Source organism: Papio anubis, chromosome 16 (genome assembly GCF_008728515.1).
Source record: "Papio anubis isolate 15944 chromosome 16, Panubis1.0, whole genome shotgun sequence".
In the NCBI taxonomy this organism is placed as follows: Eukaryota; Metazoa; Chordata; class Mammalia; order Primates; family Cercopithecidae; genus Papio; species Papio anubis.
Genome location: NC_044991.1, coordinates 76,836,251 through 76,850,429, shown reverse-complemented (window position 1 = coordinate 76,850,429; position 14,179 = coordinate 76,836,251). Strand labels below are relative to the sequence as shown.

The 14,179-nt window shown below is 41.4% G+C and overlaps 1 protein-coding gene across 5 annotated transcripts in view; it reads left to right on the top strand.

Annotated features, from left to right (window-relative positions):
- The window catches only part of B4GALT5 (beta-1,4-galactosyltransferase 5), a 142,223-nt gene that overhangs the window by 51,663 nt on the left and 76,381 nt on the right, over positions 1-14,179 (top strand). For all 5 annotated transcript variants that reach the window (XR_004179109.1, XM_017944709.3, XM_009215941.3 and 2 more), the window contains exon 2: positions 11,440-11,574. Coding sequence is in view for 4 of the 5 variants with exons in the window: in XM_017944709.3 (XP_017800198.1) it covers positions 11,440-11,574 (135 nt within the window). In the remaining variant the exon portion in view is untranslated. The remainder of the gene's footprint in view (positions 1-11,439; positions 11,575-14,179) is intronic.

The following is a 14,179-nucleotide window of genomic DNA, read 5'->3' as shown; positions in this document are numbered from 1 at the left end:
TGACTTCGTGATTTTTCCACCTCAAATGAGAAGGATTAGGAAAGCAAAAGATGCCTCAAATCAATTTTTTCCCCTAAAATAATTTTTGGATTATTTACCTTGTTAATGTGTGTATATGTGTCCCCCCCACCCCAGTTTTCTTTAAACACTTTTTATATGAAAATTGTCACACAGTTGCTCCAAAATATTTAAATAGATAAGACAATGGGTATAAATTTTGCTGCCAAAAATTCCTTGTATCTTAAAAAAGCTGTGTTTTCTCTCTTAAATGTATGTTAATGTCTTCCAATGCAAAGTATGAGTATCCAGCATTTTAAGCAGATTTAAAATGCAAAAATTCTTGATTCACATTAGAGCTTCAAACTTTTAAAATTTGGGGGATGCATTATAGTATGAATATTGGCACCCACTCCTGAGTAGAATATTGGAAGCCTGAAATATAGGACATGTTGACAGTAAAGATCCAGGCAATACTGGCCATGTGGGGTGGCTCACGCCTGTAATCCCAGCACTTTGGGAGGCCAAAGTGTGAGGATTGTTTGAGCCCGGGAGGTTAAGGCTGTAGTGAGCCATGATTGTGCCACTGCACTCCAGCCTGGGTGACAGAGGAAGACCCTGTCAACAACAACAACAACAACAACAAAACAAGCAAAAAAAAAACCCAAAAAACAAAAAAACTTCAAAAAGATCGAAGTAAAAGGAATCAAAGAAAGTGTGGGCAGCATAGCAGCTGTGGATTCAGGGGATTGAGCATCTGAGAGGCAATAGAGCACGTTTGTTAAAAACCTGGACTCTGGAGACAAAGCCTGCTGTGAAATCTTGGCTCCACATAATCAGATTGCGTAGTCAGACCTGAGTTTTTTCATCTCTAAAATGATGGTAACAACCTGCCTCTCAGTTATTGTGAGGATGAAATGAGATAAAACACAGGCATTTGGAAAGGTACCGGCACATAAGGACTCAATAAATGCATTATTATTTGTATAGGAATCCATCTCTTTATAAGCAGAATAAGCAGATTCTTTCTTTACCTGTTGTGCAGAGCAGTGAACACTGATTATCTGCTTGTCTGGGGGTAGCATTCAATTATTTTTCAGGTTGTGCTTTTTCCACAAAATATTGGTCTAAAAAGATAATGCAGGTTTTGCAGATACTCTAGCATGGCAGAAATTGAACTTCAGCATTCCTTTGACACATTTTGTTTGTTTTTCCTTAATTTTTATTGTGCCTTTTCTGTGTATTTTGTATATGGGGGAAGGAGAGAGCACTAGCAAGCATAAGCATGAGAGGGAGCCTTCTGTTCTATTTATTCATTTTCTGCTTCTCTTCTCTTTAGATTCTCTTCCCTTTTCTCTGTTCTTTATGTCAAAAGCATGGACATGTTAAAGAGGTAGAACCTCTGATCCATAGATTGGCTCCAGTGTTTTTCTGGGATTTATTTGACTCTGTTATAAATCCCACCTTTGTTAGTCTGTGGGGGGGGGGGTATTGAGAACAAAGATAGGTGATGTGAGTAAATTTAGGGAAAGAAAACCCAGTCTAACAAGACCCCCCTGAGCACCAAGCAGCACCTTTGCTGAGTGTCATTCTTTCTGACTCTGGTCCGTTGTCCCTGGCTTTATGTCTCGACATTTTCCCTCCACTCTACATGCCATGGAGATGTGGTGTTCCTCTGCATTGCTTCGTGTAGAAAGTACAATGTTTGCTAAGATTCAGGCTTCCAACTTTTATTAACCAACGGGGGGATTTTATACACACAGTCTTATGTAGTTCATCCAATAATTCAGATGTGGATACTAAAAAGTTCAGTCCTTAATCAGGAGCCAGGAATTTTGAGTAGGTTAGATTTACTTGTTCCGATTGATACCTACTCATTGGTCCACTGGAAATCCAGTCCTGGACCATTTCTGCAATGTCATGGCTTTGAGAATCAAGTTCAGACCCCAAGTATAGTGCATGAAGCCCTTTCGCTCTTGCTCCCCCCATTTTTCTAGCCTCCTCTCTCATGTTCTTGCCGTATGTAACCTTCGCTCCAGCCATATGAAACTTCTTTAACTCCTCAGATGTGTTTCCCCCTGGATGGCTGTTTGTTTTCATTTATGCTGCTCCCTCTCCTGCTTCAGTGCCCTTCTTTCAGGACCATATTCTAAAATTACCTCTTGTGAGAGTATTTTCCTGGCCCCTGCTCCCAATATGATCTAGTAGCCACTCTCCTGTACCCCTGAACAAAGGTGACTGTTCCTCCATTGCAAGGTGATGGCAAGGACCGTGTCTTACTTTATCTCTTTATCCTTAAAGTAGAGGGCAGTCCTGGAACATCATATGTATATAATGAGTGTTGAATGAATGCATATCTGAATTACAGTTTGTAACATTTATAAAAGAATTCATCATCTCTTTGTGGCTGGTGTTTGATAGAAGTGTAAAAAGTCCTTGGGACATGATGTATCTTCATTATTATTATTACTACTCCCGCCCCCCTGCTTTTTGAGAGACAAGGTCTTGCTCTGTTGCCCAGGCTGGAGTGCAGTGGCGTGGTCATAACTCATGGCAGCTCAAACTCCTGCGCTCGAAGGATTCTTTTACCTTAGCCTCCCAAGTAGCTTGGGAATACACCATCATGCCCAGCTGATTTTTAAATTTTTTTGTAGAGATGGAGCCTCACTAGGAACAGCCCAGGCTGTTCTCAAACTCCTAGCCTCAAGTGATCCTCCTGCTTAGGCCTACCAAAGTGCTGGGATTACAGGCATGAGCCACTGTGCCCTGCTCTGTTTCTTCATTAAATAAAGTTGGGAACTTGGCCACTCCTGGAGAGTAAGTGGCCACTTTACTTTTCTCCTTTTGGAGAAAGCTTGAAGTCCAGCAGAACAGTAACTCACTTAACCTGACAGTTGCAACACATTAATTAACAACTTTTTCTTTTTCTTTTGGAAAAAAACTGCAAATCTGTAGACATTGGGAAAATAGTACAATAAATATATGCTCTACACCTGAGTTCACCAGTTTTTAGCATTTTGTCACATTTGCTTTAACTCTTTGTATGCATACCTAAGCTCATACATGCATATGTGCAGATGCACACTTTTTTTTAGAAATATTTGAAAGTTGTAGACATCATGATGCTAAACCTCTAAATACTTTAATATACATCTCCTAAGAATAAGTGCATTCTACATAACCACAACACTATGATTAAACTTAAGCTTAACATTTAGTAATATCTGATATACATTCCATGTTTAATTTTTCTCACTTGTCTCAAAAATAATCTATTTTAGCGCTCTGATTTTTCTACTCAGAATTTGGTCAAAGTTCATGTATCGCATTTAGTTATGTCTCTAATCTAGAATAGCCCCTGCCTTTTTTTGGTCCAAATCAGTTATTTTGTAGAATATCCTATATTCTTTCAGCCTGAAGAATCTAGAGAGAGAGAGAGAGAGAGAGAGAGAGAGAGAGTGTGTGTGTGTGTGTATTTGTATTTGGATACCTCATCTTTAAAAAAATATAAATGTTAGCTGTTTGTGGGGGGGGGCACTCGACTGTGGTCCCAGCTTCTCCTGAGGCTGAGTTGGGAGGATCACTTGAGCCCAGGAGTTGGAGGCTTCACTGAGCCATGATCATGCCACTGCACTCCAACCTGGGTGACAGAGTGAGATCCCAACTCTTAAGAAAGAAAAAAAGAATATCCCATATTCTAGATTTATCTTCTTGTTTCCTCTTCAGTAGATTAGCAAGAATATTATATAGGAAGTAAATATCTTACATTGCATTAGGAGCCTGGAACTGTAGGCTGTTCTAATATTGGGGTTGCTGAGTTGAGACATTTGGTAAAGGGATGACCTGCTAGATCTTCCTCTTGTGCAGCAAAATTACAAATGTCAGTTGTGATCAATATGTAATTTGTGGGGTGGTGCATTGAGGATGTGTTTTGACTATCCTCTTCAACAACCCTTTCACCTGAGAGTTGTAGCATCCGTTGATTTCCATGTCATGGTTATGACTCAAATATGACTGTAATCAACAGACCTGCTAAACAGAGATCCAGATTCTTTACGGTTCTTTTTGTCCTTACAGTATATCTCTCAAAGAATGTATCGAAATACTTCTCTGTGGGTTGTGTTTTCAGTATGATGTATTATTAGAATTATTTGTTTGTGTTTGTATTTAGTTTAGGGTTTGCCCATTTTATACACACACACACACACACACACACATACACATATATATATATATTTTTAGATGAATTCTCACTATGTTGCCCTGGCTGGACTTAAACTCCTGGGCTCAAGTCATCCTCCTGCCTCAACCTCCCAAGTAGCTGGGACCATAAGTGTGTGCCACCATGCCCAGCTAGATAATTTTTTTAATATGTAAATGTCCAAAATATAAAAGGTATACTCAGGCCTCAGTCCTACCCCTGTGTTTTTATTAGTTTCTGGTTTACTCTTCCTATGTTTTTTTTGGTAAAAATATGTGAGTGCAAATCAATTTCCCTTTATTAAGTAGCATAATATGTCTTGGAAGTCAGTTCATGGGTTTTGCTCACCTTATTTTTGGGGGAGGTAAATTTTGTTGACATATAACATTAAAATGTGTACACGTAAGCAAAAAGCTTGGTGAATGTTTAGAAAATGAATATATCTGAATAACCAGCATCCAGGTTAAGAAATAAGATGACCAGAAGCCACCTTCGACTCTCCTGCACCCAAGGGTAGCCATTCTCCTGACTTTTATATTGTAGATTATTAGCTGGGCGTGTTTTTGTATTTTATCTACATGGAATCATACCACATGTGTTCTTTTGTGTCTGGCTTCTTCGCGTCACATAAAGTGTGGGATTTATTTATGTGAATGCATGCAGTTCTAGTTTATTTATTCCTGTTGCTGTATAGTATTCCAAAATTGGAATGGGCTACAAATAATTTAATTAACTTCTGAGTTCTTTCTAGTTTTGGACTATAACAAATGTTTTCTCATTCTTTTTTATGGTCTCATGATGGGAGTGAGTATAAAAATTTATTCAACCAGTCTCCTTTGGATGGTCATTTAGGCTTTTTTCCCCAGTGTTTTTCTACTACAAATATTATTGCACAAGGTTTTGAATAAATTTGTGCATTATAGTGTGGAACATGTTTTTAAAAGCTTTATGAGGAATGAGAGTAACAGCATTTTGGGGGAAAGCTAATCTTTTTGGTAGTGCTGCTCAATTGGTGGAAAGGAATGACTCAGCTTTTCTTAGAAACAGGTTAGTGCAGTGAAACTGGTTAACTTACGGTATTTTGGGTTCCTCTCAGAAAGGAGGAGGGGGCTAATGCAAAATAAAGAGAAGGGCTTGAAATCCATCTCCATGCCTCCTGGAGTTCAGAAAACTCAATTGTATATTGTCTCAACTTACTTTTTAAAAAACATTCAGATATTTATTGTGCATCCTCTGTGTTCCCGACGCATTGTTCTAGCCACCGGGGGTACAGCATTAAAGGAAGTAAGCAACAGCCTTGCCCTAATGGAGCTCACGTTTTCATGGGGGACGAGATAAATTTTAAAATATGTAGTACGTTAAGTAGAAAACCAAAGCAGAGGAGGGTGATTGGTGTTTGGGTGTGAGTATGTATGTGTTGTATGTTTGCATGTGTTGGGGAGGAGACACAGATTGTAAACAGTGTTCTGGAAGAGAATGGTGTCTTTTCTGGTTCTGAACCCTGTTTCAGCTTACCAAGCCAACCACAGCAAACGTTAAGGATACACATTAAGGATCAGTGAGAAAGGAGTAGGTTTTCCTGTTCGAATCAGAAGCAGAGAGGAAGAAAGGCACCATTGTGTGGCCAAGAGATGGCCGAAGGGCAGGAAACCCAGTCCTTTAGCCCTGGAAACTCTCCAGTTAAGCCATGGCCCAAGGCTGCTAACACTGGCATCTGGATGGAAATTTCTAATTGTATAGACCTGAGTGGGGCTTATTTTTCTCAACTGAATTATGGTTATAGGTGAGAGATCCCTCCTCCTAGATACTGAGGCTGGATAATAATCACATTGTCTCATGAAAGTGTAAAACAAATTATTAGTAAGTGTGAATTTGTGTTAAATGTTGTCTTCGCATTTACCACACTGCATTGTAATTTGTTGAGTTTTGTCTATACATTACTTATCTATTCAGTGTTGCCTTATGCATGCTTGGCGTCCAGTGCCCTCGTACTGTGCCTAAAAAGCACACGGTAAAGGAGGGGCTCAGTAGAGACTGGTTGAAACTGGAGGATTTAACCACTGCACACCAACTTAAATTTTTGTTTGTTTGTTTTTGAGACGGAGTCTCTCTGTAGCCCAGGCAGGAGTGCAGTGGCGCGATCTAGGCTCACTGCAAGCTCCGCTTCCCGGGTTCACGCCGTTCTCCTGCCTCAGCCTCCCGAGTTGCTGGGACTACAGGTGCCTGCCACCACGCCCGGCTAATTTTTTGTATTTTTAGTAGAGACGGGGTTTCACTGTGTTAGCCAGGATGATCTCGGCCTAAAATTGTTTTTTTAAACTGTGATTCAGCCACTGCTGCTCAGGACTATGTTATTGGAAAGTACTGCTTTCAGAATTTTCAAAGTTAGCTGGGTGCGGTGGCTCACATCTGTAATCCCAACACTTTGGGGGAGGCCAAGGCAGGCGGATCACCTGAGTTCAGGAGTTCAAGACCAGTCTGGCCAACATGGTGAAACCCTGTCTCTACCAAAATACAAAAATTAGCTGGGCATGATGGCGGGTGCCTGTAATCCCAGCTACTCAGGAGGCTGAGGCAGGAGAATCGCTTCAACCTGGGAAGTGGAGGTTGCAGTGAGCCGAGATGCGCCCCTGCACTCCAGCCTGGGCGACAGAAGGAGACTGCACCTCAAAAAAAAAAAAAAAAAACAAAGGAAAAAAAACAAAGCTCATCAAAATGTATGCAGCACCTCAGTTCATCTCTCTGGTTTTGACTTCACTAACCATATGACCGTGGGCAAATTACCCCTGGAGGACTCGACTTCCTATTCTAAAATTATTAAACACTCCAGATGATATGTACTTCACAGAGATGTGAATTTTGAATGAGATAATTTAGATTGAAAACAATATCTGTATGCATATGTACTTCCTAGTTTAGGCCAGAGCCATGGCCTAAGTTTATTAACAAGACTGCTTTTTTTTTGTTGTTAACCAGACAGCATCTCTCTGTCACCCAGGCTGGAGTGCAGTGGCACAATCATGGTTCACTGCAGCCTTGATCTCCTGGGTGAGACGCTGGGACTACAGGTGCACGCTACCACACTTGGCTAGTATTTTTAAAATTTATTTTTGTAGAGACAGGGTTTTGCTGTGTTGCCCAGGCTGGTCTTGAACTCCTGGCCTCAAGCGATCCTCCTGCCTCTGCCTCCCAAAGTGCTGGGATTACAGGTGTGAGCCACTGCACCCAGCCAGTAACCAGACTTTTAATAGAGACACCTGAAAGGTCCTACAGTTTGATCTGTATAACCAACTGCATGAGCACTGCACAGGAGAAGGGCAATTTAGCATCTCTAATAAGATTAAGGGGATTTTGCCTCTAGCAAGCTTGATATGAATTAGTAATAGGATGTGACTGCTGTTTACCAACCACATTCAGCAAAGATTGATTGATTGATTACCTAACTATGTAATGGAAGTTTAAAAAGTCTATTCATAGAAATATCCGAAGCTGAATTTTCCAAAGTAAGTTCTGCAGAGACTCACTTGATGTGCTGGTTTGGGAAATGGCAGGCTAGATAACTAAACGTCTCTCTTCTGGGAATTTCTGGGCCTTGAGTTATTGTGCATTGTGAATCTCCAAAAAGGGGCTTGCTTTGACAGATCTGTGGTAACAGATGGAACAGGGCTGCTGGTGGTTTGTGTGTTTCTAGGCTCATCCTACTGCATCTGGACCACTCTGTTCGTGTAGTCACCACCGTTTGTGTGTGTAGCCAACTGGGCCAGTATTCAGAGAGCTCAACCTAGATGGGGAGTGAAGTTGTGATGATAAGGTTATGATGATGAAGTTGTGAAGTTGTGATATGGGAGGGGCACACACAGAAGGGGCCTGAGCAGGAGAAGGTGGCTGGGGAAGGTTGAGAGAGAACCAGTGGGCAAAAGTGACTGGGCCAGCCTGGCCAACAGGCTGAAACCCCGTCTCTATGAAAAATACAAAAATTAGCTGGGCACGGTAGCATGCACCTGTAGTCCCAGCTACTTGGGAGGCTGAGGCACGAGAATCGCTTGAACCCAGGAGGTGGAGGTTGCAGTGAGCCAAGATTGCGCCACTGTACTCCAGCCTGAACAACAGAGTGAGACTCTGTCTCAAAAAAAAAAAAAAAAAAAGTGACTGGGAAACATTTTGGACCCAACCAAAGTAGGTTTTCTTTGCTGATGTCTGTATTTTCCCTGTTGACTCTGGGTTCTTGGAGGTCATAGTTCCCCAGTAGTGGGAAGCATTAGATGATATTGACGAGTGTTCCTTAAAATCCCATCCAATCCCAAGTTGTGGATTTGTGATTATTTCCTTTTGTTTGGCAATCTTTACTCCCTCAGTTTTTATTTTTTTAGCATTGTGCTAGTTCCTTTGGATAATTAGAAAAAATAATAATATGTGGTTTATGTGAATTTATTAGTTGAATTACGAGACTAACACGAGACAGTTGTTAGCTAAGTCAACATGGAAACAAATCCAAGTTTTGATAGTCTGTAATAGACCAGCACAGAAACTGGAGAATGGGGAAGACTGACACAGTACTGAAAGCTTCCTCAAGAAGTCTGTGCACTGGTGTTTGAAGGATTAATAGGATTTGCACAGCAGGAAGAATAGACCCATTGCTGTAGCAGCAGCTCAAGGATAAAGGCAAGAGACGTAGAAGACTTTTGAGCAGGAACTGTGTGGATAACTCTGTAATTAAGAGAGATCAAGAAATATCCATCTGGCAGCTTCATGCAGGAGATGACGATGTGAGAGCTCTCTCTTTAAGAGTAATCATTTAAGCCATGCGAGTGCTTGAAATCTTTCAGAGAGAGGTTGTGGCTAGAACATGGATGAGCGAGGTATAAAAGCTTAGTGGTTAAGAGCACAGACACACTGGGTTCAAATCCTAGTGTTCTCAGTTGACCTTTGTGAAGATACTTGGAGAAACTGAAGCCTAGAAGTTGTTTGTAAATTGGATAGTATTACCTGCCTCTTAGGATAATTATGAGGATTAAATGCGATAAGGAATTATGTAATTAAGTGCTCAATAGATGTTGCTTACATTTATTATGTGGCTGGAGTTCCCTCGAGCATTGGTTATAGAAGTGTAGTCCTTAGTCCAGCACCATTTTGTCACCTGCGAGCTTGTTACAAGTGCAAATTCATGGGCCCCACTCAGACCAGCTGCATCAGTCTGGGTAGTGGGACCTAGGAAACAGGCTTCTTAAAAGCACTCTGGCGGATGGGTGGGAAACGTTAGAGAATGACGGCCCTAGAGAAATCCTCTAGTTGGGATTCAAAGCTAAGAAAGGGAGAGTGTTTAAAGGAGGGACTAAGCCACTGTGTCCTTTGCAGTACAGAGGAAAGGAGGTAGTGAATTATTGGTGGCACCTAACTAAAAGCTTTACACAAGATTCTCAATAAATACAATAAATAATAAATACAATAAAAGCTTTATATAAAAATTTCAATAAGACAACTGGTTTAGTAAAATGTTGGGGATGAAAGGAAGATTTCAGGGCAGTGGGAACCTACTGTACAGCCCAAATGATTAAAAAAAAAACCACAGGACTGAATTAGAAATGTGACATTAGATGAAGTTTAAATCTTAGGTTTAACAGGTATTTGCAGCCTGCCCCGCTACTGTGACCGGCAGTGTGCTATCTGCTGGAAATGTAGAATGAGGTGTTATTCCTGCTTTCAGAGATTTCACACAGTTAACACTTTTTTAATAATTGGAAGCTGTCTTTTTTCCTTAAAATCTTTCCTAGCTACTAGAGAATTAAACACAATATCTGATCTATTCTCCAATTGTGCCAGAAGTTAAGCGTAGGGCTGTCTCCCAGCCAATGCAAGGCCGCATTTGAAAGTGATACCTCATTTCTGAAAGCATTCTGAACACTAGTCCTTTTTGCTTATTATTTTATGGCTTGGGATATACCTTAGAGAAGATTTGAAATCTTTTGAAAGATTTCATGTCCCTATTTAATGTTGGCCACTTGGGGTTTTTGACATTATGCTAACCCACCCCACCTCTGTCATTTCCAGTATAAAGCACCAAAAGCACTAGCTTGAAATACAGTGACTTCTAAACTTCGTCCATTAATTCATTCAGTCATTGTTTGTTGCACATTATATACAGGATACCGCTTTAATAGTGATGAAACATAATGTCAGCCACGTGTCTTGTCAAAGAGCCAGAATCCACATCCCAAGGCCAGATATATTGAGTGTGGAGGAGGCACCCGGATGTGGTCCCAAGGTTAGCCAAGTGGTTAGATGAATCCACCCCCAGACACCCACAGAGTTTAGGTTTGTAAATGTTCCACCCTTGTAACACATCCCCCTTTCACAATGACAAAGGCAATTTGAGGGAATTAGAGTGACTGGTTAAGAAACTATGTTTTAAAATCTCACTGTTTCTTGAGAATAGATGGCATAGCAGTGGAGTTTGCAAGTAAAATATAGGAATTACATTTTGGTGTGTTTGTGACTTTCTAGTTTTGTATCATAGAGTGACTTCAGGAAAATGCAAGTGGAGATCACTTTCCAAAGAAGACAAGATTGGCTGGTTAATCTGAACACTCATTTGTTAAGAGCATGTTTTAATTGACCTTGGACTGTGCTCTTTCCCTATTGCTTTGGACTTTTGGGCTGGCTGGGTGGATAGTGAGGACTGCAAATACTCTTTCGTTACTCCTTTTTCTTTCCAAATCCCCCAAGGGTAAGTGGTTGGAGCCTCAGTCTACCCCTTTGAAAAGGTTGCTAAGACCAGACCATGGCTTCGGTGCTTCTAGCAGGCAGAGAGTCAGTGGTTTCTTCCTCTGTGAAGAACCATGAACTAATTCTGAGAAGGTGAACTTAAAGAGAGCAGAAACCTTTAAAAAAAAAAAAAAGTTTTAACTAATTCATAAAGGTCTTTCTGATGATCAGAATGCTAGAATACAGGTTGGGTATTTGGAGACCAGATGGAATTTTTTTTTTTTTTTTTTAAGTTTATGGTTTTTCTAGAACTGCTGGATATTGACAGAAATTCCTCTAAGCCCTACTAGCTACCCAAAGGATGTTGGTGTCCTGAAAGGTATGGAAAATAGAGCTATGGTCGTGTAGGGTTTTAAGAGAACTAAAAGAGGCTTTAAAGGCCCAAAAAGAAAAAAAATCCATAGCTATGTGGTACGTCTTTTTTTAAATGATTGCTTCTGAATCCACCTCTTTTTCCCCTTTCTTTTTGCTTTATGCAGTGAACACCTACCTCTTCATGATGCAAGCTCAAGGCATTCTGATCCGGGACAACGTGAGAACAATCGGTGCTCAGGTTTATGAGCAGGTGCTTCGGAGTGCTTATGCCAAGAGGAACAGCAGTGTAAATGACTCAGGTATATTTTTAGTAAAGAGGTCGTCTGATTAGAATGTCTCCTCCCAAGAGAGGTAAATTCGGTTGCAATAATTATTTTCAATGGGAAAAGTGCATTGTAAAAGAGGGATTTGGCTTTTACTTCACTGCTAAAAAAGCTCTTGCCAAATGAATCCTCGTTCATTTTTATTAACAATATGACTCAGTCTGTTTGTGTTGCTATAAAAGAGTACTTGAGACTGGGTAATTTACAAAGAAAAAGGATTTATTTGGCTCACGGTTCTGTAGACTATACAGAAAGTGTAACACCAGCATCTGCTTCTGGTGAGGACCTCAGGCTGCCTCCACTCTTGGTGGACGGGAAGGGGAAGCCCGTGTGTGTGGTAAGAGAAAGCAATGTGGCAGTGAGAGGAGGGCAATGCCAGGCTGTTCTTAACAACCAGCTCTTGTGGGAGCTAATAGAGGAGAACTCACTCATTACCACAACAGCAGCAAGCCATTTATGAGGGATCTGCCCCTGTGACCCAGATACCTCCTATAGGCCCCACCTCCATCACCGGGGTCATCGTTTCAGCATGAGGTTTGTGGGGGACAGACATTTAAACTATAGCATAATACATTAAGAGTGACTGGATGACTACTACTTTTCTTTTTTCTTTTTCTTTTTTTTTTTGAGATGGAGTTTTGTTCCTGTCATCCAGGCTGGAGTGCATCAGGTGATTTCGGCTCACTGCAACCTCCACTTCCCCAGTTCGAGCAATTCTTGTACCTCAGCCTCCTGAGTAGCTGGGATTACAGGAGCACGCCACCATGCCTGGCTAATTTTTGTATTTTTAGTAGAGATGGGGTTTCACCATGTTGGCCAGGTTGGTCTTGAACTTCTAACCTCAAGTGATCTGCCTGCCTCGGCCTCCCAAAGCGCTGGGATTACAGGCATAAGCCACTGTACCAGGCCTTTCTTTTTAACTCTTTCAAAAACTGAATACAGGAAGGAAGTAATACTTCCACATGATTAAATGGGACTCTCTTGAGGCCTCTGTAGTTCAGCCAGGGATGGTTTTTATTTAAAAAATAGATTCTGGAATTTCATTTTGCTAAGGATTCAGGATTTGCCTCTTATTTCTTTAACTGAGGACTGATGTGCTTTCTGGGTTTGTGTGGGTTTTTTTGAGATGGAGTTTTGCTCTTGTCACCCAGGCTGGAGTGCAGTGGTGTTATCTCGGCTCATTGTAACCTCTGCCTCCCGGGTTCAACCAATTCTCCTGCCTCAGCCTCCTGAGTAGCTGGGGTTACAGGTGTGTGCCACCACGCCTGGCTAACTTTTGTAGTTTTAGTAGAAATGGGCTTTTGCCATGTTGCCCAGGCTGGTCTCAAACTCCTGACCTCAGGTGATCTGCCTGCCTTGGCCTCCCAAAGTGTTGGGATTAATAGACGTGAACCACTGTGCCCGGGCTTTTTTTTTTTTTTTTTTTTCTTTTCTTGAGACAGCATCTCACTTTGTCTCCTAGGCTGGAGTGCAGTGGCATGATCTTGGCTCACTGCAGCCTTGACCTCCCAGGCCCGAGTGATTCTCCTGCTTTGACCTCCCAAAGTGCTAGGATTAAGGTGTGAGCCACCGTGGCTCATTTTTTGTATTGTTTGTAGACATGGCTAATTTTTGTATTTTTTGTAGACACGGCTTTCACCATGTTGCCCAGGCTGGTCTTGTACTCCTGAGCTCAAGCAATCCACCTGCCTTGGCCTCCCAAAGTGCTATAAGATTACAGGCATGAGCCACCGTACCCAGCCTCCTGTGGCTTCTTAATGATTTCGTCTAAGCCCAATATTTTAAAATATTTAAATTAAAAAAAAATTCTCCCACTAAATCAGTCCTCTCTCCTTCTCTAATAGGTTATAAGATTTTTCGAAGTTCACTGTCAAATGTGAAATTGCTTTGCAAATGTTGCAAATGCAAATTATTTTGTGGTGCATAGGAAATCAAGGGAAAGCATTGCCTCTCTTAAAAGAATTGCCTCTCCTTAAAAGAATTGACCACATCCTAATTTATCAGTTTCCTCTGCTGACCACTTTAGCAACAGAGGACTGTAGTTAGCAAACTGGTAAACTTTTGATACTTCCTTTCTTGTTTGCAAAGAGCAAGTGAATGACATTTCAGAGCCTTTTAGACAAATTGTGGTTGCACTGGGTCAAGTTGCCTGAGCTCTGAGCCATACCTGGGAGAGGAAACCCCCTGCAGTTTCCGTCTTGCATGTGGTGGTAGGTTTTGCACACAATCCGCACACAGAGTCTCACTCGACTCATGTGTGGCTCTGTCAGTAAAGGCAGGATTTTATGCTGTTTCCATTTTTCATACATGGTACATATAATCTTGGGGAAGATGGTGCAGCTTGATCATGTGACTCTTTACCTAAACCCTGCCAAAATCCTGCTTCTAGTTAGGTGAAGAAACCAGGGAGTACTGACTGCCCTTCCAGAGCACTCTCCCCTGTATAGTACTGAGTAAGGGAACATTTGTGTCCTCATGACATTTATCCAGTCCAGATATCATACTTCTGCAGTGTTAGATGAGGCTAGAATGCCTGTCTCTGTGGACATTTGGCAGTACTGGCAATTCTCTCAGAAGTTAG